This window comes from Thermobia domestica, chromosome 15 (assembly GCF_964235325.1).
Source record: "Thermobia domestica chromosome 15, izTheDome1.hap1.1, whole genome shotgun sequence".
Taxonomy (NCBI): domain Eukaryota; kingdom Metazoa; phylum Arthropoda; class Insecta; order Zygentoma; family Lepismatidae; genus Thermobia; species Thermobia domestica.
In genome coordinates, this window is record NC_137468.1 from 185062118 (window position 1) to 185087521 (window position 25404).

The 25404-nt window shown below is 35.4% G+C and overlaps 1 protein-coding gene across 1 annotated transcript in view; it reads left to right on the forward strand.

Annotated features, from left to right (window-relative positions):
* LOC145671754 (alpha-amylase-related protein-like) overlaps positions 1-24768 on the forward strand; it is an 80685-nt gene extending 55917 nt beyond the window's left edge. Inside the window, exons 8-9 of the mRNA XM_081740960.1 lie at positions 17953-18108; positions 24757-24768. Coding sequence (XP_081597086.1) covers positions 17953-18108; positions 24757-24768 — 168 coding nt within the window. The remainder of the gene's footprint in view (positions 1-17952; positions 18109-24756) is intronic.
* Positions 24769-25404: the final 636 nt, after the last annotated feature.

Below are 25404 nucleotides of genomic sequence, written 5' to 3' on the forward strand. Positions count from 1 at the left end.
CTTTCTAGAAAGCCGTCGTAAATATTAGTAGTACGAATTGGTACAAGCGCCGGCTTTAAAAAGGATTTTTATATAATTCCCAAGCCGAGGTGAACCCAACTCAGAAGCAAAGCTGATGACCACATCCTCTGTTGTCGAGCTGAGCCTGTCCTGGGCCAAGCCTGGTCACCAATTATAGGGATCTTTAGTTTCTAAGCGATGTTCTACTTACCCATAACACATACAAGGCAAATCGAGTTTGTTCCTGATCAAGTCCGGCCACAACATATAGCATTTTGCATTCCCTAGGTCATAGGCTATTTGCCCATCAAATTTGGTTCAGATTCAGCCAGCAGTTCCGAGAAATGGAGTCCAATATACAAGGCAAGTTCAGCGGGGCCTGTTTCTGACTCACGAAAGCCACCAAATATAGCATATTAAATTTATTTGGCCATGGGATACTTGAGCACCGAATTTGGTTCAAATCGGTGTCTTCCCGTTCTGCCTAAAGGCCCTCCAGCACTTTGTAGAAAATATTTTAAACTATCTTATCTTTAGACAGAACAGGAACCCTCGTTCTGCCTAATATTTCAAGACCAAAAATTGTGTGCAGGGAGGAATTTTCTAGGGAATTTTCCTTTAGTATACTAATTGTAACAAATTCTGTAAGAAGAATAACTATATTTTCATGTTTCATCACAAATTTTAGATGTTATTCTACTAAAGTTCTGCTATTAGCAGTGTGTTTCTCATCTACTTTAGTAAAGTGGAATGTGATTTTTTTTTCAAATACCGTACCTGCAGGAAAATGGAAAATTGATTGACTCAGTGGCAAGAAAGCCGTTTGACATTGTAACTGAAGCGGACATAAAACAAGCTTACATTGGTCTAATATGAAGTCATTTTACAAAAAAGAAAAAAAAAGTAGTTCCAGTAGTTCATTGCCAATATGCTAATACTAACAGTACGTAAAAGGTGCCACAGTTTAAATATCCTAAAGACATGCTAGTCTTTTATATCACAACTTCATTTTCGGCATTACCTTATCAGCTGATTTGTCTTCTATATAAGATTCTATACTATATGCAATAGTATCATATGTACGTCAATTTTCACACTTGTGTTCATATTTACGTATTTTCATATTGTTGTTAATGTGTTCCATAATTATGAAAAAAATGATAAGTTTCTGGATAGATAATGGTAGATAGTGTCTGTAGTGGAGTACGGTAAGCGTAATCATTATTCTTATTCCATAACCACTCATTTTAGAGATCAGTATGCCAATACAAAATTTTAACCTGCTCATAACAGAGATTTGAAATTAACCCAATACTAGTGAGCAAGGGCGCCCATCAGGGGAGGCAAGGTGGGGTGCTCGCCCCCCTAAGAGGAAATCGTACTTGGGAATATCGAAAACCCAATAGAATTTTTACATTAGTTATAGTAAAATTTGAAACTATATTTGAAACCTCGCTTATATTTGCCCCCCTTGGAAACCACAACATGGGCGCCCTTGCTAGTGAGTAATGATTACAAAACTGAATACTTCTAAATTTAACGGACACTATGCTTAGTGAAACCTCGAATCGCTGCAGAATGTCTTTTGTTAAGCTTCGATTTGTTTTATGTAATTAATGTTTCTCTCTTTTCCAGAGATATGGAATCATTATGACAATGTTAAGGGAAGAACAACTGATGTTGTAGAGGGATGGAACTCTAAATTAAACAGAAAACTGACAAAATAACATCCAAATATTTTGACATTTGTGCAGCTTGTACAAGAACAAAGTGAAAATGAAGTTTCTATGTTAATGTTGGAGGTAGGAAAGAAACTGAAGGAATATATAGAGAGAGACAATTTACAGGAAAGGAAAAAATATATTCTTTTAACTTGGGAAATATGATATACGTCCTTTGATAAATTTAGCATACAATATGATGAATGAAAAAAAAATCTTAAAATGAGGATTAGGAATGAGTCCCTATCACATATATTAACATTTTGAAAGTAGTTATACGAGTCCTCTCTCGTACATTCAGACGAGCTATAATATTATGAATAGTGTCGAAGCACCTTTTCTGATGTCCATGCATTTCACTTTATTACATTTCTTATACACACATAAGATTACGTTTACTAATCGTCATTAGCACATATTATGTCCGTCGAAGTATCTATCGAATATATTTGTCCCATTTCTGGGGTTAAGATATCAAAGTTTTGTCACTGATATGGGAGGTGTAGATGCAAAAGTGGCAATCTCCACTCGGCCGAATTTTTCAAGACGAGCGATTAATTAATATCTCGTAAACCCCATAAGATTTTAACCTACAGATATTTTGGCATAGTATTAGAGGGTTGAACATATATTTTCCCCAGAGAAAGTCCCTCATTTTTTGTAATTACCGTTTCAAAATTGGAGATTTCGTTTTGAAAATGAACGTGGACTAGTGAACTAGTACAGACTTGTTGACACATTAGAAACTAGTGAGCAAATTTGGAACGATTCCAGGCAAGCGACACGGTCGCCATGGCAACGTCTGACGCAAGCGGGCCTCTGATTGGCTGAAGTGTAGATTGTCACTTTTGAACCGCACTGGGTAGTAGAGATTGCAAGTTTTGCAAAAATTGTGATATTCGCCTTCAGTTTTTACTGGAAGGATGTATGTTGTGATCCAAACAGACTTCACCGCTCGGTCGCGGACACTTAAAACAATACAGTCCCACCTCTAATTCAATTTCTCAAAAAATTGGAGATTGCCACTTTTGCATTTACACCCCTCATATCACGTTGACTAATGTTACTTATCCTGTCATTCACTTCCTATTCCATTCATTGACGATCTTTCAGTTAATATCACCTTATACTACCAGATTCACACATTTAACGTGAGATTCACACGATGTATATGTAGGAACGAGAATTTTCCAAGATCAGAAGAACTTTCGTTTGTATTGAGAACACGACTACTGAGGTGGAAACACTGGTCAAGTTTGAGGATTCGTTCAACATTCCCATTTTACATTTATCGGACATCTTGGAACTATAGCAACCAAGGACCGTTCGGGGTAGGTACCAAGACCCTTTATACATATTTATTCAATTCTCCAATCCACACATATTTAGATCTTAATATACATATATTCAATAATCATTTAAACTTTCAAATCAAAAACCCCGACAAATTAAATTTTTAGGTTGCAACACTTCACCTAAGAGAGAATCCGAATATATCGCACATTTACATATAACTAACTGACCGCACATAATAATAAGATTAGTATTCCCAAGCATTTTATTAAGACTGGTAGACATTTAAAACTAAATACATGGAAGTGTGTCGTTACCGTAATACACCAAATTATAGAGGAAAATCATATCCACGAAGAAATTAAATGTCGACTAAAAGCAGGGAATTCGTGTTACTATTCGGTTCAAAATCTCTTGTCGTCGCGGATTCTGTCGAGGAATTTGAAGCTTAAAATGTATAAATCAATAATTATGCCTGTTGTTCTATATGGATGAGAAACATGGTCGCTTACACTGAGGGAAGAACATAGACTGAAAGTATTTGAGAACAAGATCCTGAGACGAATATTCGGACCCAAGAGGAACGGGAATGGGGAATGGCGAAAACTTCATAACGAGGAACTACATAATTTATACGGTTTACCCAACATTGTTAGGATCGTCTGCGCAGGTATTGTAGCTAGAATGGAAGAAAGTAAAAATGCTTTCAAAGTCCTGACTGAAGACCAATCGGAAAACGACCATTAGGAAGACCTAGGCGCAGATGGGAGGACAATATTTAGATGGATCTCGCAGAGATTGGAATACAAAATAGAAACTGGATGCAGTTAGCTAAGGATAGAAGTCAGTGGAGAGCTTTTGTGAATGCGGCGTTGAACCTCCGGGTTCCATAGGCCATAGAATTAGTTAGTTTAGACATTTAATTCGCATGGCAGGGACGTAAACACAGAAATATGTACAGAGGTTGTTCAGCCTAAGTTTGCCCGGAAGTTCCGATCCCGGGCAGAATGGACTCACCCGACCTGGCTCGTGGCATCCTGCAGTGTGTTGTGCAGTGGCTTCCTGGGAATGGAGTTGTTTTTCCGCGCGGACGAAAATAGCGCACAAAACAGGATAATTGTTGTGTGTGTTGTGTTAAATTGGCTTCCATGTGTGTGGGTTTCCGTTCTCTGACCCAAATGCCGCCCAAACTTTTGGGAAGGCTATGTTGCGGCTCCTCATGACGCCCACTTTTCTGTTTCTGTCATTAGAAAACAGTGCAAGAAGAATGGTTAGAACATCAGTTTAAGGGGAATAAAAAATGATATTGAAAAGTACAAGGGCAACGAAGCTCCACCATTTAAATCACGAACGAAGTTGTCTAGGAAGCGGGAATGCACCAAGGTCACCTCCACCATGCAGAGGAAACATCGCAAAATGGCAATGCAAGAAAATCCGCCAACACAAAGGTGTATGGCTAATCGTCTTGACGTGTCTTTGGGGACTGTGAGCCGGACGTTACATCATCAACTCAAGCTGGAAAAAGTCATGAAAGCTAGCGGCCATCTTCTCACGGTTGCCCACAAAAAGGAACGAAAGTGTAACGCCCGGAAGCTGTACGAACGGCATTTGGCAAAACAAAAGTGGATGTACATCGTAACGTTCGATGAACTTTTCCGACTGCGGCAAACCGAAAGCCATCATGTACCGAGAGAAAGGCGCTAAGAACTTCAGAAGATGGGTCCGTGTTTGTAAAGAATTCTTTCCAAAAGGATTCATGGTCGTTATTGGCTACTGTTACCGAGGTAAACTGAATATTTGTAGGGTGGCGAAGAACTGGAAAATAAATTCGCAGTATTTTCAAGAGCAGATTATGCGGTCTACAAGCATGAGGGCTATTGTTAGGAACCAAGGGAAACACATCGAGCACTTACACACTTGGCGCCCTGGATTCTTCTAAATTTTTAGACAAGTCGAAATTGGCCAAATGTAGACTGAACAACTTCTGTTTAACTATACGGTTCTAAAAGGTTAACACTAATTTAACACTAGAACAACTATAACAACATTGACTTTTATGGTTACCAATGGAAACAAAAATAGAAAATAACTGATATTCTAACTCAGAATTCTGAACGGATAATAAAAAGAATAACATTTTATCGTCTACTGAACCATCGCTCACTATCGCAGTCCGTCGAAATATGATTGAGAAACGTTCCCTTAACCTCCCACATCAATGAATAACTCTACGAATAGTGTATCGCGACATCACAATTAGTAAATCAAGTTCAAATGACATATGTTGAATTGACGATATGCGTCAAGTTCAAAACAGGGGGAGGTGAAAATAAGAAAAATCTTGAAGAAGAGAATAGAAGGATATATTGAGAAGAGAAAAGAAAAAGAAAAAACGGCGCTAAGGGAATAAGCTAGGACACTAAAACTACAAAGATAAGTGGTCGAATTTAGACATATGAAATTCACAGCCAAATATACTTTCATATGCCGAAAAAGATGGCCTACTAAAATGCCTGACCCAACGGGGCCTCTGAGTGTCTTGTAGTCAACCATCGCACAAGGAATAAACCCTGTGGAATGATTGATTATTAACCGTTTCCGGTACCAATTCACTCAGATTACGACCGATCCAGCCGGAAGTGTCAGTGTGGTCCCTAATTTAGAATTTCTGAAAAGAATTTTTCCGATCCCTCAGAAACTGAGAAGAGTTCTGAGTATAGTATGGAAACTAGAATAAAGTGGATAAAGTATTCTAACTAGGATTTACCAAAATTAAAAATTTAAATATAATAAATGTTGTACTAGTAAGTTATGTGCAAAATCTTACTAGGAGTTTCCACATCCGCAAGGGCTCCAACCTTGAGGTGTCATTTAATTTCAGTTGCTACCTAGTTTAAAAGTAAGGAAAATGAAAATATTTGGAGGGGGAGGATCGACATCTTGGTACAGATAACGAAATTCCACTGTAAGAAATTTTCTATATTAATCGATCCTATTCACAGCGTCACCTCTGTAAATAGTAGTGAACTTAGCTTAATCAGTTGACGTGAAAAAATTTTCAAAGTTGGAGAGTAGTATCGCAAATGTAAACTGAACGCGTATTTGTTAAATGTTGTCTATTCTGCAAACGGTTATTCTGTTCTGTGATTAAGTGAAAAATGTCTGGAATCCTTTGATATATGACCATTATTCGTATTGTCAGGCCTGTTGATTTGATGGCCTCTATGTTTACTATCAAATGTCAAACCACAAATGAAAATACCAATCATCATTTTTACGTAACACACTATGCTCACACAAATATCCTGGCGTAATGATTAATGTACTAAATGTACTTAATGTACTAAATGTACTTAATGTACTAAATGTACTATTTATCATTATGTAAACACAATCCATATGTCGTAGTAAAATTCACAACCGGGCACATATATACACTGGTGTCCTATTATTTCTTCATACCCTCTATCATACACATTACTCACTTACATATCTATTCATTTCTATAACGTCGATTTATTTTTCAGACATCCTATACTCTATCATTACGCCCAAGTCTGTTCACAGCAGTCTTGTTATATAACTAAAATCAACACATTATTCTAATACGTTCATGAACACGCGTGAGCTTGTGTGGACTGATATCAGATTCTTTCAAAACAAATCATAGTATATTTCACTTTACGGCTTCGGATTATTTTATACGCGATGAAAACTCAATATTCTTAACTACATTCAATTATATATCAGCAAATGTCAACGATGAGATCGTTCAGAGAAAGCAACGGAAAGAGAGAATTTAAAACTGTAGCCTGACAACAAAAATAATGCCATATAGACATACTTCAAGTTAAGGGGAAAAGCAAAATTGACTATTATTAATAATTTGATTACTGGACTGTATAAATGACTGTGCTTTTCAGGAAAGTTAATTGCAATGTAAATTATCTAAATACCTATTCATATGGGCCAGAACAAATATTTACTCATCATTAATTGCAAAAGAAGGGTAATTTTCGTGTTGGCCAGTTTACTAAGTATCAGAGTAACAAAAACCTAGTGGCGGATAATTCAGAACTCAGCACGAGATGTCATTAATAGTACGCAAACTAATTTTGCACTAGTAAATGAAATTTGTACTTTGTCATCGATAACTATGACTAATCTAGGGAGTGATTACGGTACAGTGTTACTATGACTTTGAGATGCGAATTGGTTTATGCGTTTAGATTGACTACAAGAGATGACTAATTAAGCAATACACTGTCCATAAAGAAATAAATAACATTTTCACTTACACATCACTACGTTCAACATACTAAAATTTACACACACATACATGCTACACATATTAAATCATCTTATCACCCAGTTCAACTGCACATAAATCAAACAAATTACTGAAAGTACCATCCTAAACCGTCTCTATGCACTATGATAAAGGAAGGAATAATCAGACCCAAATGGCCTTTCTACTAATCATGGTTTTCCAATTTCTTTCAATCCTCTAGAAACGACATATTGAAACTACTAATAGTAAGGGTCCCTTTCCTGAAAGGAAAATAACCGTTTTTTGACCCTTTATTCGGCCAATAATGTGTTGGACGCCGTGATCAACTCAGGAGTAAGTGAGAGTTCTAGGTCTAACTTACACGGACATTGTGAAATTCAATTTACCTACAACGGAAGCTACACCTACCACCATGTTGCTAATAGAAAAAAAATCACGTATACTACAGATACAGAACTATAAGTGGACTGGCCTATCGTACCCTACGCAAATTTGGAAGGGTAGGAAGGATATTTTTAATATTTAGGTCACTGAAACTTCATTTGAAAATCACTTGCAACTAAGAATTAATACACTACACTGTAAATCTTGTATCCATCACCACCGATATGCACCAACATGGCGTTCCTGACTTAAATTCCTATTTTACGGTTTTCGGACTGTCTAGAATAAAAATTTCAACACTGTGAGACTCCCAAAGGCTTCTTGGATGGTTCATTTCTTAAATAAGACTAATTTTTCCTTGATCTTACTGCTTTTCTATTCCAAACTACTAAATATTTCAGAAGCGAGACTAGCAGGTTGTTCCTCGATGCCTTCCAGTTAGCAAAGTGACAAGAAGCGCACCTTAATACTAGAGCTTCGGAAATTGTCCCAATCAGAACAAAGAGTTTTGGCGGCGGAAAATATAAAGCGAATAGAAAATAATAAAAAAAAACTGGATGAAACCGGATTTGTGGGAGGATACGGACATCTCAGAAGGACGAAGGGGATCTAAATTATTCTGCCAAATATCAGATTGGTGGATAATTTTAAAGAATTTCTATCCAATTGCGAGCCTATGTTTTCGTATAGTATTAAAGTGTATAATTTGAATACTCGTCCATTTGTAATGCCCATATACAAGGTTTACATTAAAATAATGTATAAATAAAGATATCATTCCCCAAAATATAATTCTTGCTATGTTATTCAGTTTCCACATTAATTTTGGTTTGAATAAGAAACAAATGAATATACTACATGGACCGAAGAATATACATATATTGAAAAATCTACAGTATACAGCACGTTCAAAAAATATTTGGCCCCACTAAACAAAAATTTCATTACCCCAACTGTAATGATACAAGCAGGTTCAGCTAGTGTAATATTAAAATCCTAGGTTTATATATTTGTTGGCAATCCTTTCGACAATTGCATCTTACTCGACAATTGGGGCTGCGGTGGCTCAGTGGTAGACCGTTCTCTTCGGGTGTGTGGGGGTCCCTGGTTCGATCTCAGCCCGCGCCATTGGACTTTGTAGTGGACAAACACCTTGTGTGTGAGTTTTCATGAGTTCTCCTGTTTCATCCATATTTCTTCATTCCATCATTTCTTTCATTTCTCATAATCACCGTCTTCTTTAGCCTACTCGGCGTAAACGTGGTACGTAAAACTCAAAGATTTCATTTTTCCTCGACAGTTCCAACTACAACCGATAATAGGATCATATCTCGTAAACAGTGCGAGATATTGGAAAAATAATTTTAAAAAATCCCCTGTATAATACCCCTTGTCGGTTTTCTTCAAGCTAAATACATATATACCTCATTTCATTTCCTACGACAATTCTAAATTTAAAATCGGAAGTAGGATCATGTCTTTCAAGCATTGAGACATATCGAAAAGTAATCAAAAATCTCCCCTTTATGATGTCTATTTCCCTTTTTGTTTTTATCAAATTACATACATGTATCATATTTCACCTACCTACAACAATTCTAACTCCAAAACTGTAAAGCCTTCCCCGCTCGTCTATGGGCTAGCGTGCACGACTTTGGTTTAAAGGGTACTTTTTCGATTCCCAGAGGGAGCATACAGAAAGAATAGTTCAGATTACACTTTAAAGTGTACGTGCACACCTCATATAGCATCTCTACTGCAAACGAGCGGTAAACGATAATCAATTAATCAATAAAAACCGGGAGTAGGATCGAATCTAGGAAACGGTGCCAGATATTGAAAAAATAACACTAGTTAACAAAGGTTTCGTTACATAAAAGGAAATACCTGTTCTTAAAGGAACTTTTTGCGCTGAATTCGAATATGCACTCGGTTTTTCTCCATCACGTACGATTTTCCCTAACAGAGGGATTTTCGGGAAAATCCCTCAAAAATTTCCCTTTTCGTTTATTTTACACCCCAAGATCTTGTCCCCTTGCATATACTAACATAGAAATTATACCTAAGTATACTTCGATTCATATTTAACAAACCCTCCAAGTTTCGTAATAATCGCTTTATTCTTTCTAGAGAAATAAATATGTTTGTATGTATACTGTGTGTACTGTTTATTGCACCTTATAGTAATGCTTTCAGATCTCTTAAGTTGAGGTAAAACGTTTTGCTTTATTACCACAAACACATATATAAAATATAATACAATATAATTTACAAGTGTGACAATTTACAATAAACAATAATACAAATGTACCAAAAGGTCATGAAAAGACAATCAAAACTATCACAATATATGAACTTCCATTGGGTTACAAAAACGTACACTACTTCCTTCTTTTGTAAGAAATGTTGCATTCTCTAACAAGACCCCAACAATAGTCCACCATCATTGAAGGATCCCATCGTCCCTGGTACCTTTTCTCCATTGCCATTATATCTTGGTGGAATCTTTCCCCCTGTTCGTCGCTGAGAGCACCTAGGTTAGCAGGAAAGAAGCTGAGGTGGGAGTGCAAAAAGTGGATTTTTAAAGACATCCTACAACCCAACTCTTTGTATTTCTGTATCATGTCCTGTACGATTTCTGTGTAACTCTCAGCTTTGTTATTGCCCAGAAAGTTGCGCACAACACACTTAAATGCTGTCCAGGCAGCTAGCTCAGCACTGTTTAACTTGCTGTCAAAGCTATCATCAAGCATTAATTTCCTAATTTGGGGACCAATAAACACTCCCGCTGAAATCTTAGCATCACTCAGGTTAGGGAACTTATCTCGCAAATACTTGAAACCTTCACCCGATGTGTCCATGGCTTTGACAAAGTTTTTCATAAGTCCTAACTTGATATGAAGTGGCGGTAGTAATATCTTATTAGGATCTACCAAAGGAGCGTATTTGACGTTGCATTCTCCAGGTACGTAATTCACTCTAGGTTCCCATTCCTTCACTTCATAATGTTTGTCATCAGCTCGGCTATCCCATAAACATAAAAAAAACATTGGTACTTCGCGTAACCGCACTGCAGTCCTAATAAAATACCAACTACCTTGAGATCACAACATATTTGCCAACAATGGTCCTTGTAATTTATAAGATTTAGCAAAGTTGACATGGTGTCATAGGATTCCTTAATCTTCACTGAGTGCGCAAGTGGTATAGAAGGTTTTTTATTTCCATTATGTAAAAGGACAGCTTTAAGGCTGACCTTTGACGCGTCGATAAATAACCTCCATTCTTCTGGAACGTAAGGAATTCCTAACTCCGCCATCAACCCATTTATATCCGTACATACGCACACATTATCTTCCATTGAGAAATAGCTTGAAAATTGAACATGCCTTTTCCTGTACACTGATATGTTCGTTTCTGCATCCAATAAGTTCCACTGCTGGAGCCTTGATCCCAGAAGTTCCGCCTCTTGTTTTGTCAGGTGCAAATCACGGACTAGGTCATTAAGTTCACATTGCCGGATGAAATGTGGCTCGCGAACACAGTCAGGGATGAACGTTGGATCCTTGGATGTACATGTTGATGTCGATGGCTCATCAAGGTCATGATCATCATCAGAGTCTTTTGGCCATATCTCTTCCCAGTTGGTAGGGGGCTCGGGAAGTGGAAGTTCTTTTGCATTCTGTTACATTTGATAACAAATATTGATAACCATTTCATGAACAAAACGAAAAAACTTGGAGAATTGTATATATATGTATTAAGATAAACATATACTGTACGTTTTAAAAAAATATACGTTGGAAGTACATTCTATTTTTATACACGTTTCTAATTTACAGAGAGCAATACAAGTGTGTTGTTGACTATTGTAAATATTCATTTTTATGTCTGTGTAGTAATAAAGCAAATCGTTTTTACCCCAACTCAGGAGATCTGAAAGCATTACTATCAGGTGCAATAAACAGTGCACACAGTATACATACAAATATATTTATTTCTCTAGAAAGAACAAAGCGATTTTTACGAAACTTTTAGGGTTTATTAAATATAAATCAAGGTATACTTAGCTATAATTTCTATGTTACTATATGTAAGGGGACAGGACTTAGGGGAATAAAATATCTGAAAAAGGGAAATATTTGAGGGAATTTCCCGAAAATCCCTCTGTTACGGGAAAACTGTACGTGATGGAGAGAAACCGAGTGCATATTCGAATTCAGCGCAAAAAGTTCCTTTAAGATCAGGTGATTTTTGTCATGTAACAAACAAAAAGTTTAAATTTGTTAACTAGTGTAATTGAAAATATCTCTCCTTTTCACTCCTCTTGCCGATTCTTTTCAAGATACGTACATAGGCCTATACCAAATTTCACGTCCCTACTACAATTATTGTAGCTCCAAAACCGGAAATAGAATCATATCTCGCAAACGGTGCGAGATATTCAAAAAATAATCGATAAAGTCTCTCCTTTATGATACCCCTTTGTAGATATTCATTACAATACATACAGATACCAAATTTAACCCACCTACGACAATTCTAACTCCAATCGGAAGTAGACTTAAACCCTGCAAACGGTGCGAGATATTGAACACATTGTCGAAAAATATATCCTTTTTATGATAATACCCATTGCCAATTTTTATCAAGGGGACTTTCACTTGTGTCTGTAAAGGGACATGTACAGATGTTATGAGGAATGAGAAGGAGATTTATGCTCATATGTGAATGATGCGCTGTGTAGAAAGCGCAGGTTCAGCTAGACTATATATTAAAATGCGAGTTTTATATGTTTGTGGTCAAGAAAAGTTTATATGCATGTGGCCAATACTTTCGACAATGATATCCCGAAAACCACAAGTGTTACAAACGTGTCGTTTTCGCTGCTCGATTCCAAATTTTCGTGTAAATTTAGCAGTCTCATTCATTTATTTTTTTAAGAAAAACTTGTCTTTATTTTTCTAGTCAACGATTTAGGCGTCGCGTCGTTTTGGCCCTCTTAGTTTAAAATATTGCCACCAGGACATTAAGATAGAAACCCTTGTGAAAGGCAACCAGTAGACGAGTTACGTATGGCGGGTTAATCTGAATGACAAAACCTATTGCAAGCTGACAACCTCGAAGGCTTGTGGACCCACAATGAGGCTTACTCGGATATGGAATTATAAGAAAAATATTTGCATTTGGTATAATCTATTACTTATCGAAGTTGGCCACAAACTCACCCCAACCTCCTATTTGTTAAAATACTACATCTATATGTTTGTCTAGCAATTCACTCCCTTTGAGTCCTCCTGTCCTTTACTTGTGCCCGTAAAGGGGCTTGCACAGATATAGTGAGAAATGGGAAGGAGATTTACGCTCATATTAGAACTGTGCGCTGTGTAAATTATGCAGGTTCAACTGTTTACAATTAATATTATAGTATGTATGATGCGTAGTAGTTTGCTACTTTTGTAAGTGAAATATTAAAAATATCTTGTACTTTAAAACCAATCTACCATTTTAATTTTTTCTCTTCTATTTTTTTTAATAGTAGAATCTATCTACGACATTTTCACAATTCTCCATCTTTTTCTCTCTTACTTGCAAGTAATCTGATTTTCACTGAAATTTATTTTGTTCATATAAGTGTAAATTCAGTGAACCAAACTGTTTTTCTATAAAGTCTATATATATATTGACACTTTGACAGTGTTCTGTTTTCTCTCACTCTGCCATCTGGTAATGATGGAATTAACGATTTAAACAAAGAAGTTAAGAGAAGAAACACGCCGTCAAACATTCTATGTATGTGAGTGAGTGTGTGTAAAAGTAGTGTAAACTTCAAACTAGCATAGTAATGGTAATAAGTTCATTTTGACGCATGTATATAAATCTCCACCTCAAAATGAAAAGATTTAAATTTGTAAGAAGTGTTGGAATAAATGTGTTTAGTATGTAAGCTAGAAGTATTCGAAACTGTTGTGTGCCATAAACAAGTTTTCATTTTTGCTAAGTGACGCAATTAACAAAAAGAAAACTATTCTAGAACTTACGGAAAAAATAAGTGACGTGTTAAGAATTTCAATTTTATCGCTTCAGTAAACGCTGAAACACGAAGAAAATAAGATACCTATGCAGTGGACCTGAAAAGGTAGGGAGATGCATGACGTTACGCTTCCCCCGTGCCTATCTTTCCCCATTGTATTTTTAAGAAGTGGAAGGACGCATTAGATATTTTCTAGAAGTGGCGGAACGACGTCCCCCGCGTTCCCCCTCAGTTTTACCCTTGCACTTATGTCGATAATCCCAGTGTAAGAAGACCTAACTTTCTGCTAAGGTACACAGGAAGGAAGATTGGTAAAAAACTTATTTAACAAATGATGGACACTTCGAACAACGCCATCTGGACAATGAGTGATGTGTGTGCAGTTGATGTTGCTTCGAAAGGCATAGTTAATCGTTACGAGTCTTAATTCGTGTCATTTGCCGTATTAAACGTTCGCGATGTCAGCAGAACTAATATAGTGTGGGGCTCATTATGGACTTTGAATAATCATTGTAAGATTAAACCTAAACTAATTTTATAGCATGTAAAATATTATCAGGTATGTTTGTGCTATTATCCAATAAACAGTTGAAGGACTGTACTACTTTTTAATTTAATTTTTCAGTAGTGTCATCTTTAGGGGAAAAGTAGAGTAATCTCATTAACTATTTATCTCCTATAAAACCCTATATCATGTTGCACTAGCAAAGTATCAAAATTTCGCTTTACAGTTTTGGGTTTATTTCTACAGTAAATTGGTAGTTCGGAACTACTATTTTATTTAAACGATCTCGTATACTTTCTCATTGGAAGATGAGGTACAGAGCGGGGCTCCTGAAGTCGAGACGTAGCTTACTTTCGGTCGGATAGAAGTACGTATATTCAATCCTGTAATATTCTCTTGAAGTTCCCGTAGTTGAAGTTTCATAGCTGTGTTCTCTTCGCGGTGCTCTTCTGGTTTCGGGGCCCAAATAAGTTTGTGATATTCTGAGTTATTGAAAATAAAGAATCTGTAACATCACAAGAGGGGAAATTGAATAGCAAGTGCTTGCGCCTCATGACAACGCCTGCTCCTCTAGACTTTTTGTATTTTAATGTTGGTCACGCAATATAAAACTACCCCTTACGGTATACCAAAATTGGTGCCCTTAATTCTTTTCTATTTCTCCGTTTACACCCCCCAGAAATTAAAACTGGCATCGTCACTATTAAGAGTATTCCAGTGAATCCCTGTATCAATTTCATCCGAATTTAAAATACATTTCCCTGAATGTATTTATTACGCGTTAAGAAATAGTTATTGTGACTCAAGCAAGTTTTCTCTGCAATTTGTTTTACTATTGTTGACAGGCTCATAGCCAGAACATGAAGGCGTGGGTGAAGAGGGTGAGATTATTTTAGGAGGGCTAGTAGGGACAGACATACCGGTGATCGTGAATAGCGATTGTCAAATTTGATTTATGACCCTGTTGTGTTTAGATGAAAGGAAGCCGTTCTTTTGTTTAATTAATTGGTTTTTATAACCCTGGCGTGGTTGGACTGGTTCCTGGAAGGTTCATTGTTAGGAGGGTTGAAGTAGTTACTGGAAGGTTGAATGACCTGTATCACGTAATTTCTTTATCAGGATCGTTTCTATAGGAAACTCAGGTTATGTATTAGATCATATCTTTTAATGTCTCGTAATAATTTATACGAACACTGTGTGAACGTATTAAGAATTTGTTGTTAATTATTTATTTTCGTGTAATTTACTCGATGAACACTTAAAGTGTGAACATATTAAAATTAAAATTAATCTTGAACGCAGGTTATTTATCAGATCGATTTTTAATAATTCAATATTATTATTTTTTAAATGGATCGTATTTTTTTATTCTCTCGGAATAATTTACTCGGACACTTAAACTGTAATTATTTGTTCTTTCGCATAGATACGAAGCTCATTTACATAATGTAGAAAAGCTATGCTGTGATCATATTAAACATGAGAGGGAATTAACTTCATTCATGCGGGACATGTTTTTATTCATTCGTAATATATAAAATATTACTTGTTTTACGAGGTACATGTACTTTTCAATTATAGGCTATGCTGGTACATATACAGAGCATGGTCTTCGTGCGTCTTTCTCGGCTGAACTCAGAAGTCTAACTGAGCTTTTCGCGGGCTTTCGGAAACCGGTTGCGTGAAAGTGAAAGTTGGCGTTGTAGGATAATGAGCTTACTGGTGGGTGTTGTAACATGAACACAAATACAAAAGAAGACCGCCACACCGGTGGACGGATATCACAGAATGCCAACGGGAATGCAAAATAAGATTGGGTTAGTGGAATACAAAAGAATGTTGGCATGATGACGGATGAACCTGTTGAAACATGATGCAGTACCGAACGCAAATACAAAGGAAGTTTGACACCATGATGGGTATTGATAATAGAATATTAGTTGTAATGCTTTTATCTGTTCGTAGATGATATGTTTTTACCGCTCTGTAGAAACGCTTACAAAATCCTCTACGTTCAAAAGATATAGGATTCCGAAGTGTTTGGACGTAAGGAGGATAATTCGGATTGTTTGACGAAAGTTTATGTAAATTCCTTCGTGAAAATGAAGCAGGAATCTTCAGGTTTTCCTACCTCGTGTCAAACTAAAGAAGACAAAGAAAAATATCCAAGAGTATTATGACTACGTAGGCATACAGCTAAATCATGACAATATCGGAACGAATCCAGGTTTAAGGAATATTGTTAGAATAGTCCTCAATTCACTTTACGAAACCTACAAAAGGAAATAACGTACAAAAGTACAAAAGGAAATAACGTACTAATCATTGTGGGAAACACTTCATCATTATGTACAAAAACATCGAGAATGAAAACAATCCGTGGAAATTTTAACTGAGCCGAAAGCTTCGGCAGGTATTTTACAATCTTCACAATCTATGAGTGTTCTGAGGTTTCACAGAAAGTGGTTGAGTTAAAATAATAATATGAGATTTTGAAATTTTTAAAAACGAAATGGAAAAGACATTGGTAAGGCTCTGACTTCATGACGTATTGACGACAGATGCATGACTAATGCAGGATTACATGGACAGTATCATATTTGTGTAAGCACGTAATGATAAGCTCAAACTTACAATTGCGTTTTACTTAGGAGAAGTAACTAATGAAGTTCCGGAAGGGTGACATGCTGTCATTTCATTACAAGAATATAATTTCGTTATTACAGATGATACATACGCAGTTATTTAAATGGGATGGAGAGCTCGTTGATATAATTCATATATCTGGTTGTTTCCCCTAAAGTGGTGTACTATACATGGACAAGATTAGTTGAAAATTAACATTTCATGGCTATGCATGTGTGTGTAATGAAAAGTATCAACCTTTACTTCGAGAATTAAGAAATCATTTTGAGGGTAGTCAGGGTGTTATTTTAGCAGGATGTAAATCAGCAACCGATATCACCGATCTTTATCGGGCAGGATTCTTTTGCCTTGGTAAGATAAAGAAGCAGGCTTGCGAAAAATTAAAGCAGTTGGTATTGGCAGGTAAGACAAATGGTTTATTTAATAAGATCGTTATTGAACTATTAGGTGAACTGAGGAGGACCAAGTTCTGAGAGTTCTGGGAAACCTATGAACTTAGCAGGATCAGGTTTTGAGTGTTCTTGGGAAAATGTATTTTACGGGTGTGTCAAAATTTTAAGTCGTGAAGAGAGCATTCCGTAATTATGCGTACTTTGGAATTAAGGGAAAAGAAGCAACCATCATGTGTGTCGGCCTTAATGAAATCGAAGATCCGGAAAACATCTGTTTGATTTCGTATTGGTCCATACATTAAAGGATGCTGATAAATACAGTTTTGTAAGAATGACAATTGAGAGCATTGTGTCTAAGTTAAATAACCCTATCCATATTCCTTGACGCAGAAAATCCTTTTCTTCATAGTAGAAAACATTCTCAATAGTAATGAGGAGTTCCTGAGATGACATCACGTTTAAGGTGCATAGTGTGCATATATATACTATGAATAATATTTTGTAATGAATATAAAATATGAAGTATTTCATTGTTTTACAAGGGTACAATGGACCTACTTGTGAGTAAATTGTAAAACCTAAACAAATAATAAAAATATAAAAGTGAAAGATTTTCTTTCTACAATATTCTCTTCATATATAAAGGCATTTCTAATATATAAAAGTTTATATTATTTATTTGACAGACTTGCTTGCCAGCTGGAACTTACTGCGATGTCATTAGCGGAGACAAACAAAATGGCCAATGCACAGAAAAATATGTCGAAGTAGGGAATGATGGTAAAGCATATATTCAGATTCTCACAAGTGATTTTGATGGTGTTATGGCTATTCATACAGAGGTAAGTGAAAGTTAATCGTGCATAAGTAAGCCTACCTTAAGCGTAAGCATTTGGTAGTTAACATAAAACATCCTAGACCTCACGTGTCTCTGTTGTTTAGTAGAAATTATTTTAATTGCTTTGTTTGTGTTAAACGTATTTAATACGCATAGTGTTGATTGAATAATTCAATAATTTGTTGTTGATTAATTATGCTATTCGCTTGACGTGTTGCACTTGTTGCACTTGGTTATCAATGGACCATTTTCTGGCTAAACGTAGAAATTTTACATGATCTAGTAAACATATCCAATAAGAAAGTACACAGTAAAAAATGATTGTGTTAATTCAACTCAAATTTAACACACGGCAGTGGTTCCAGCAAGACTACCGCTATGGAGTGTTAATTTAACACAGATCCCGCGGTGTTGGCGTTTAACACACGGGATGTGTTACTTTTTAGCACATAACAGGTGTTGAGGAGTGTTAAATTCGGATCTGTGTTAATATTTTCGGTGTTGATTCGACATTATTTATTTATTTATTTATCATTCACCCAAAACAGAGCTATTATTCCTTTTACAATAGGCATTGTAATAATTGAAATAAATATCAATACTCATTAAAAAATGAAAAGGGTAAGAGAAACAACTGTAATATAATCAATCGCAGTCGTCATTATATTATATATAATCAATAATATACTATAATCAAAGCTTTCCAAACTATAGATCCATGACATACTGATTGCCAAACTGTCTTCCTTCTACAACTTTTCCCAGTCAACTTTATCTTGGCTTAGCTCCTATTTATCAAATAGAAAACAAAAAGTTGTCACTAATAACACATGCTCCAATACGAAACTTGTCCCCATGTGGAGTGCCGCAGGGTAGCGTCCTAGGACCTCTTCTGTTTTCCTTATACATCAACGATTTACCTGAACACATCACCCATTGTAAATATCACTTATATGCAGATGATATACAATGCTATTTAACCACTAATCCCCTAAATTTAACGACCGCGATTGATCACTTAAACAGTGACATTGAAAGCATCTGCACATGGGTACGTAACAATGGACTGCAAGTAAACCCAACCAAATCAAAATATATCATGCTTGGTTCTCGTAAACTACTCTCTACAATCAATATTACAAGCCTACCGAATGTTCTTGTAAACAACATAGCAATTCCTGTAAGCGATGGCGTCAATAGCCTAGGACTCCAGATCGATAAATTCTTAAATTGGTCAGACCATATTAATAGAGTATGCAAGAAAGCTTACGGCTCCCTTCATTCTCTTCAGCGTTTAAAAAACCTTCTTCCGGAACCCACTAAAGCGTCCCTAGTTCAATCATTGGTAATCTCTCATTTAGATTATTGTGATGCAGCATATGTTGATTTAACCGAAGATCTGGCAAAACGTTTACAGCGCATTCAGAATGCCTGCGTTCACTTCATATTTAATAAAAAGCGCTTCGACCACATCTCCCATTGTTATCAGCAACTACTGTAGGATGACGCAATCTAAATACCTGCCTCCGCATTCATTCTCTAACATTTTTATATAAAATAATTAATTGTAAAAAAAAAAAAAAAGCTATTTATATATCGTCTAAATTTAAATTTCTCGGCGATACTCATCCACTAAATACCCGTTCTAAAGGAAACACAGCACTCGCCGTTCAAACGCAAAAATCTAATTTCTTTTCCAAATCTTTCACACTATATTTGCTACCAAAGTTTGGAATGACACCCCCAAAAGCATCAGAAACTCTGGTTCAGTGTTGATTTTTAAACGTCGGCTTAAATAATATCTTTCTAATGAAGGTCCTCAGTATAAAAAAAAAAAAAAAAAAAAAAGTTACCCACGAAACTATTCCTTGCGTTATCATGCAGTTGTTCGTTTTTTTTCTTTTTTTCTCTCTTTCTATTTCTTCTTATTTTCTTTTCTATTCCCTTCTGATACATGTGTATGAACGTATACATTATACACAATCACTTAAGTATGTGCATCATTTTATCTATACATAGTCAATCATATGAATGTATTTTATATGTTATATATAATCATGATTGATTTCTTTGTTTCTCCTTTTATAGTGTGACGTGAATAGAGACTAGGATGAAATTCTTTATTGTTTATTAAAACAATTGATTTAAAATATACCTAGAAAGTTGATTCACGGAAATGATCCTCTTATTTGGACAAACAAAGTGAAGTGAAAGGGAAAACAACAACTATTTCTGACCATAGAAAAGTAGACCTGTGACGAGATAGACAAGGACTACCTGATTGACGTCACAGAGAAATAACAATTTTGTGGGTAAGAAAGACCAGAAATAGAGAACAGGAAGATAGAAGAGAATAACAAATTGTGTATAAAAACACTAGTAAAAATTTACTAGGGGTCAGTTGATTATTCTCGGATGAAACTATACTAGTCGCGTTATCCGTACTCAGTACTCGCGTAGACTTTGTCCTGCTCTCCATTCCATTGTTGGATGTTATACTTGGAAACATGTAAGTTGGAATTATTCTTTATTTGTTTCTTAAGATGCATAAGATTACAACCAGAGATAGCATATATCCGAATCATATTCCTCAAGCACCTTAGGCCTATGTGCCAGGACTTGTAATTTGACATTGTACTATTATCTGAATTTGCATATGAAATTGATTCAGGTTTTAAATACGCTTATGTCCAAAACTATTTGATTTAATGGTTTAAATACATGTTATTGATCAAGATAATGGACAGGAGTAATTTATAGCATTCATTGCAAATAATTGTACATCTTTCATGAGTTTGTTGGTCCAAGATATTGTGCCGACATTCGCGTCGTGCTTTTATGTAATGATTAATTTAGTTGTGAGGGCCAACTAAGCTCATCTTTATGATTCATTCAGATTACTGTAAATAAAATGATAGACTAGATTCCTATTGTCATTATTGATCTATTTACCAGTAGTAATAATGAAAATCCCCGTTCTTTCCCGTGACATGGTAGTAACATGGCAATATTGAGGTATTATTTACATATTATAACTATCAATGCCACTATACTATCGTAAGTATGATTAGCTCACTCATATTGAGGGAGTGAATGAACAGGGTACTTATTTCATTATATGTATATCTTATTTTGCTATGCATGTATTTACATCAAGGTAATAAATTCCCCCTTTTATTTGTTAATAGTTTAACATGTCTTCAAGCATTGTCGCTTGTTTATTTTAGTGTTTATTTTATATGTAATAAGTTTCATTTTCACTTTTCATGTTTTATTTTCTGTATTGTTTTGTATGTCGGTAGCTCTTTAACGTACCTAAGTGTATATCCTTTTTATTCTCGTCGTAAAAAAAAAAAAAAAAAAAAAAAAAAACTTTATTATGAGGTCCGATTGTACAAGAAAAATGTAAATGGTTGAGTGGAAGAAAAGGTTATGCCTTAACTCCGCCATTTTAAATAAGAAATAAATAAATAAATCAATAAAGAGAAATGCAGCAAAATTTGTGTCCCCTCCCACACACTCACATGTACTTATATACATATACATACTTGCATAGACATACATTCACGCATACATATACATATACAACTGAAGTATAGCCCTTTACATAAAATCGATATATATATATATATATATATATATAAGAATAGACAAGTAACAAGATACATAGCCTGTAGAATTATTTATCTAAATATATATATATATCGATTGGTCAGGGTCGACTATGTCAGAGTCGATAGGGAAAAAGTGTTGAGTGTTACTTGTAGCAGTGTTGCACCAACACAAAAAGTAACACAATGTGTAGTGTGTTAATAATTTTGTGCTAATATTACACCATGTCAAGTATCAATATAACACAGTCCCTGTGTTATTTCAACATCATTTTCTCATTATTTCAACACACAATCTGTGTCATAATTCAAGGTCAAAGCCGTATATGTAATACCCTTTTGGTGTTAATTCAAGACTCCCTGTATTAAAATTCAAGGTCAGACCACCAGATTACACCGTTTTTGGTGTTAGTTCGACTCTACTTCTGTGTTACTACGACACCTATACCCTATTTCGGTGTTGAAATAACTCCGTGTGCGGTGTTGATGTAACCATTTTTCTGGGTTGGAAAAACTTGTGGTGTGCACGCTTACGATTACCGAAGGTTCTAGTTTTAAAATAAGAATTGTAAACTACAGAACACTTCATTTAATTTTTTTTGTCATTCTCCCCATCATTTATTGTGAAGTATTTCTTGAAGGTGCGAAATTCTACTTTCACCAACGTCTTGTTCAAGCATGATAAGAAACTCTTACCTATATCCTTATAGTATGTTTGCCTCTTAATCATGTTTCTACTTATTTCCCGCGATTTTTGAAACACAGTCCCTGGTGTTGACTGGTGAGCTCTAGTGCAGTGTAGAAGTGACACAGTAATACGGTGTTGTTTCTCGCTGTTGGCATATTCCTTCAGACATTTTAAATAAAACAATTGAGAACACTTCGCGTGGTTTGCACTTGAAAGTTTGCGAATACCTGGTTTTGTTTTAAGTATTTCTTTCTACTTTGTCTGTAGCTTCAATACATAAGTCTTTATAATTAGTTGCCCAACATATTTGACAATCACGCAGAAAACAACACCGAAGTTTCTACACTTGTGTTAATTGAACGTTGTGTCATTTCAACTACCGGCATTTGAGACACAACTCCAAATGGAGAGTGAGTTGTTCTAACCACCTGTTTGTGTTATTATTTAAACACAATCGTGTTAACACATAGGCATGTCGTTGAAATAACACAATGATTTTTTACACTGTAGTTCAGATATAATTTTGGCCAATTCTGCAACACAACGTTGCCAATTTCTAGCCGTTTATGGTTAGTAGTAATTTAACACTGTCGTACATTTTTCACTCTAAAATTATGAAAAAAGAAACTTCTTTAAAATAGAAGTTGATATTTTGTTGTAAGGATTCAATGTTGTATTGTGATATTTATGGCAATGATGTAGATTCTTTTGGAAAATTAGATAATTGTAAATAAATGACAACCCTTTTGTTAGATAATAGTTAGTAATATTGTAGATAGAGTTTAATATTATTGAGGGTTGATGAGGAACCGACAGTTGAAATATAAGTTAAAAATTAGTGAAAGTAAAATCGCAACAAAGCGAATTACGAGAAGTTGACTGTTTTCATTATTATGTATGGTACGAGTTTTGTTCTATTCACTGTGTTAATTGGTCGCAACTGCTAGGAATAGGTCAGAAATGTATCAACACTTAATTTTCTTATGATTACCTCTCATTTAATAATAATCAACAAATACGAAACAAAGTAATTAATTCCGTTAGTAGAAGGTAAAAGATGTGGCATGACAAAATACTAGGCAAGTGACAACATGCTGGGTATCTGTGTAAGAAAGAAGTAAAACATGGTAATCATTAGAGTAACAGAGACAAAATGAAGATACAAAAATTCAGATCTATCAATTAATCAACCTCGGCCTAATTTGATTAGTTAGCTCTCTGCTGTTATCACCAACGAGTCATCAGTAGTCTGAACTGCATGAAACTAACAAGGGACTTTTTTTTTTTTTAGCTGAAACAACAGTAGTGGTAAACAAACCAAGTTCTTTATGGGCGAATATCTAAAGACAAATCTCACCAAGTTAATCTAGCTCCCGTTCTACCATTTTTGGTATGTCCATTAAGTACTCAATACAGTGTCCAATAATTTCAGAAAATGTATGCATGGCTTACTTTAGAAGTACATTAATATAATTTATGACCTTATCCTGTTAATAATGAATGTCATATATTACATTACTGTGTTTTAAATTATTCCATGCAAACATTTTCTGCATGGACTAATCAATACATTAATCCATTCATATAGGATCAATATTAACAGATCAAAATTGTATCCATGAAGAAATAAAATGTTGACTGAAAGCAGGGAATTCGTGTCATTATTCAGCTCAAAATCTATTGTTGTCGCGAATTCTGTCGAGGAATTTGAAGCTTAAAATATATTAAACGAGCCTGTTGTGTTGTATGGTTGCGAAACATGGTCACTTACTCTGAGGAAAGAACGCAGACTGAAGGTATTTCAGAAAAGTGTCCTGAGACGAATATTTGGACGCCAAAAGAAACGGAAATGAGGAATGGCGGAAACTTCGTAAAGAGGAACTACATAATTTATACCGTTTAACAAAAGATTGTTAGGGTCATGAAGTATAGGAGAGACAGATGGGTAGGTCACGTAACCAGAATAGAAGAAAATATGAACACTTTCAAAATTTTTACTGGAAATCCAATCAGAAAACGACCATTAAGAAGACCAAAGCACAGGTGCGAGAATAATGTTAAGATGGATCTCTCAGAAATAGGAGTACAAAGTACAAACTAGATCCAGGTGGCTAAGGATAGAAGTCAGTGGAGAGCTTTTGTGATCGTGGCATTGAACCTTTGAGTTCCATAGGCCATAGTGTTACTTAGTTATGACATCTATTATATTTAACTGGTCGTATATGAAAAATGTATGTAGCTTTAAATGAAAAGTTTTAAGGAGAACTCTAGTGGAAACAATGTAACATTTCAGGCTCGCTTCAAACATATTTTTCATAGTATCTAATACATTATGTATTGCTTTGTGTTTCAGTCCAAGCTTTAGTCTAACAGTAAGGAGAAACATAATACTGCTGACAATAGTTCTGACAACTGATCACAGTAACAATACTCAGCAGTTAATGGAATAGTTTCTTTCGTAAATTGTGTAAGAAAGTTTCGTCTTAAACCTCTGTAAAAACAGTAATAAAATACTTTAAAATACATTAATATTTCATGTTTTCTTATTGCTTTGTAATCTAGTGATTAAGTTGTGTCTTTATCGTTGGTGTACAAAATTTGAGCTCAATTAGTAGTGGGAATACATATTAAAGATTACAATTTTATATCTATCTATCTATTTACATAAATAAATAAAACTGTAAGTGACTACGTTTGTGACTTAACAACTGTTGAACCATCCGACTGATCTCGATCAACACAGATGAGGTTCGGACCTGGAATGTTTTTTATCATTTCACTTTGACTATGCAGCTTAAAGGGAGGGAAAGGGGAGGTATACAAAGACGATAGAAAATAACCGATATTAGTGTCGAGTCCATAGTTTTCGGAGTCAGTGACACTTCCGATACCGTATAAATCCAAATTCAGCCCCGGAACTTGGCGGGAAGGAAGAGAACTTTATAAAAATGGTCGAAAATGACTGATATCAAAGAGCGCTTCAGTAATAGTAAAAAGTGAT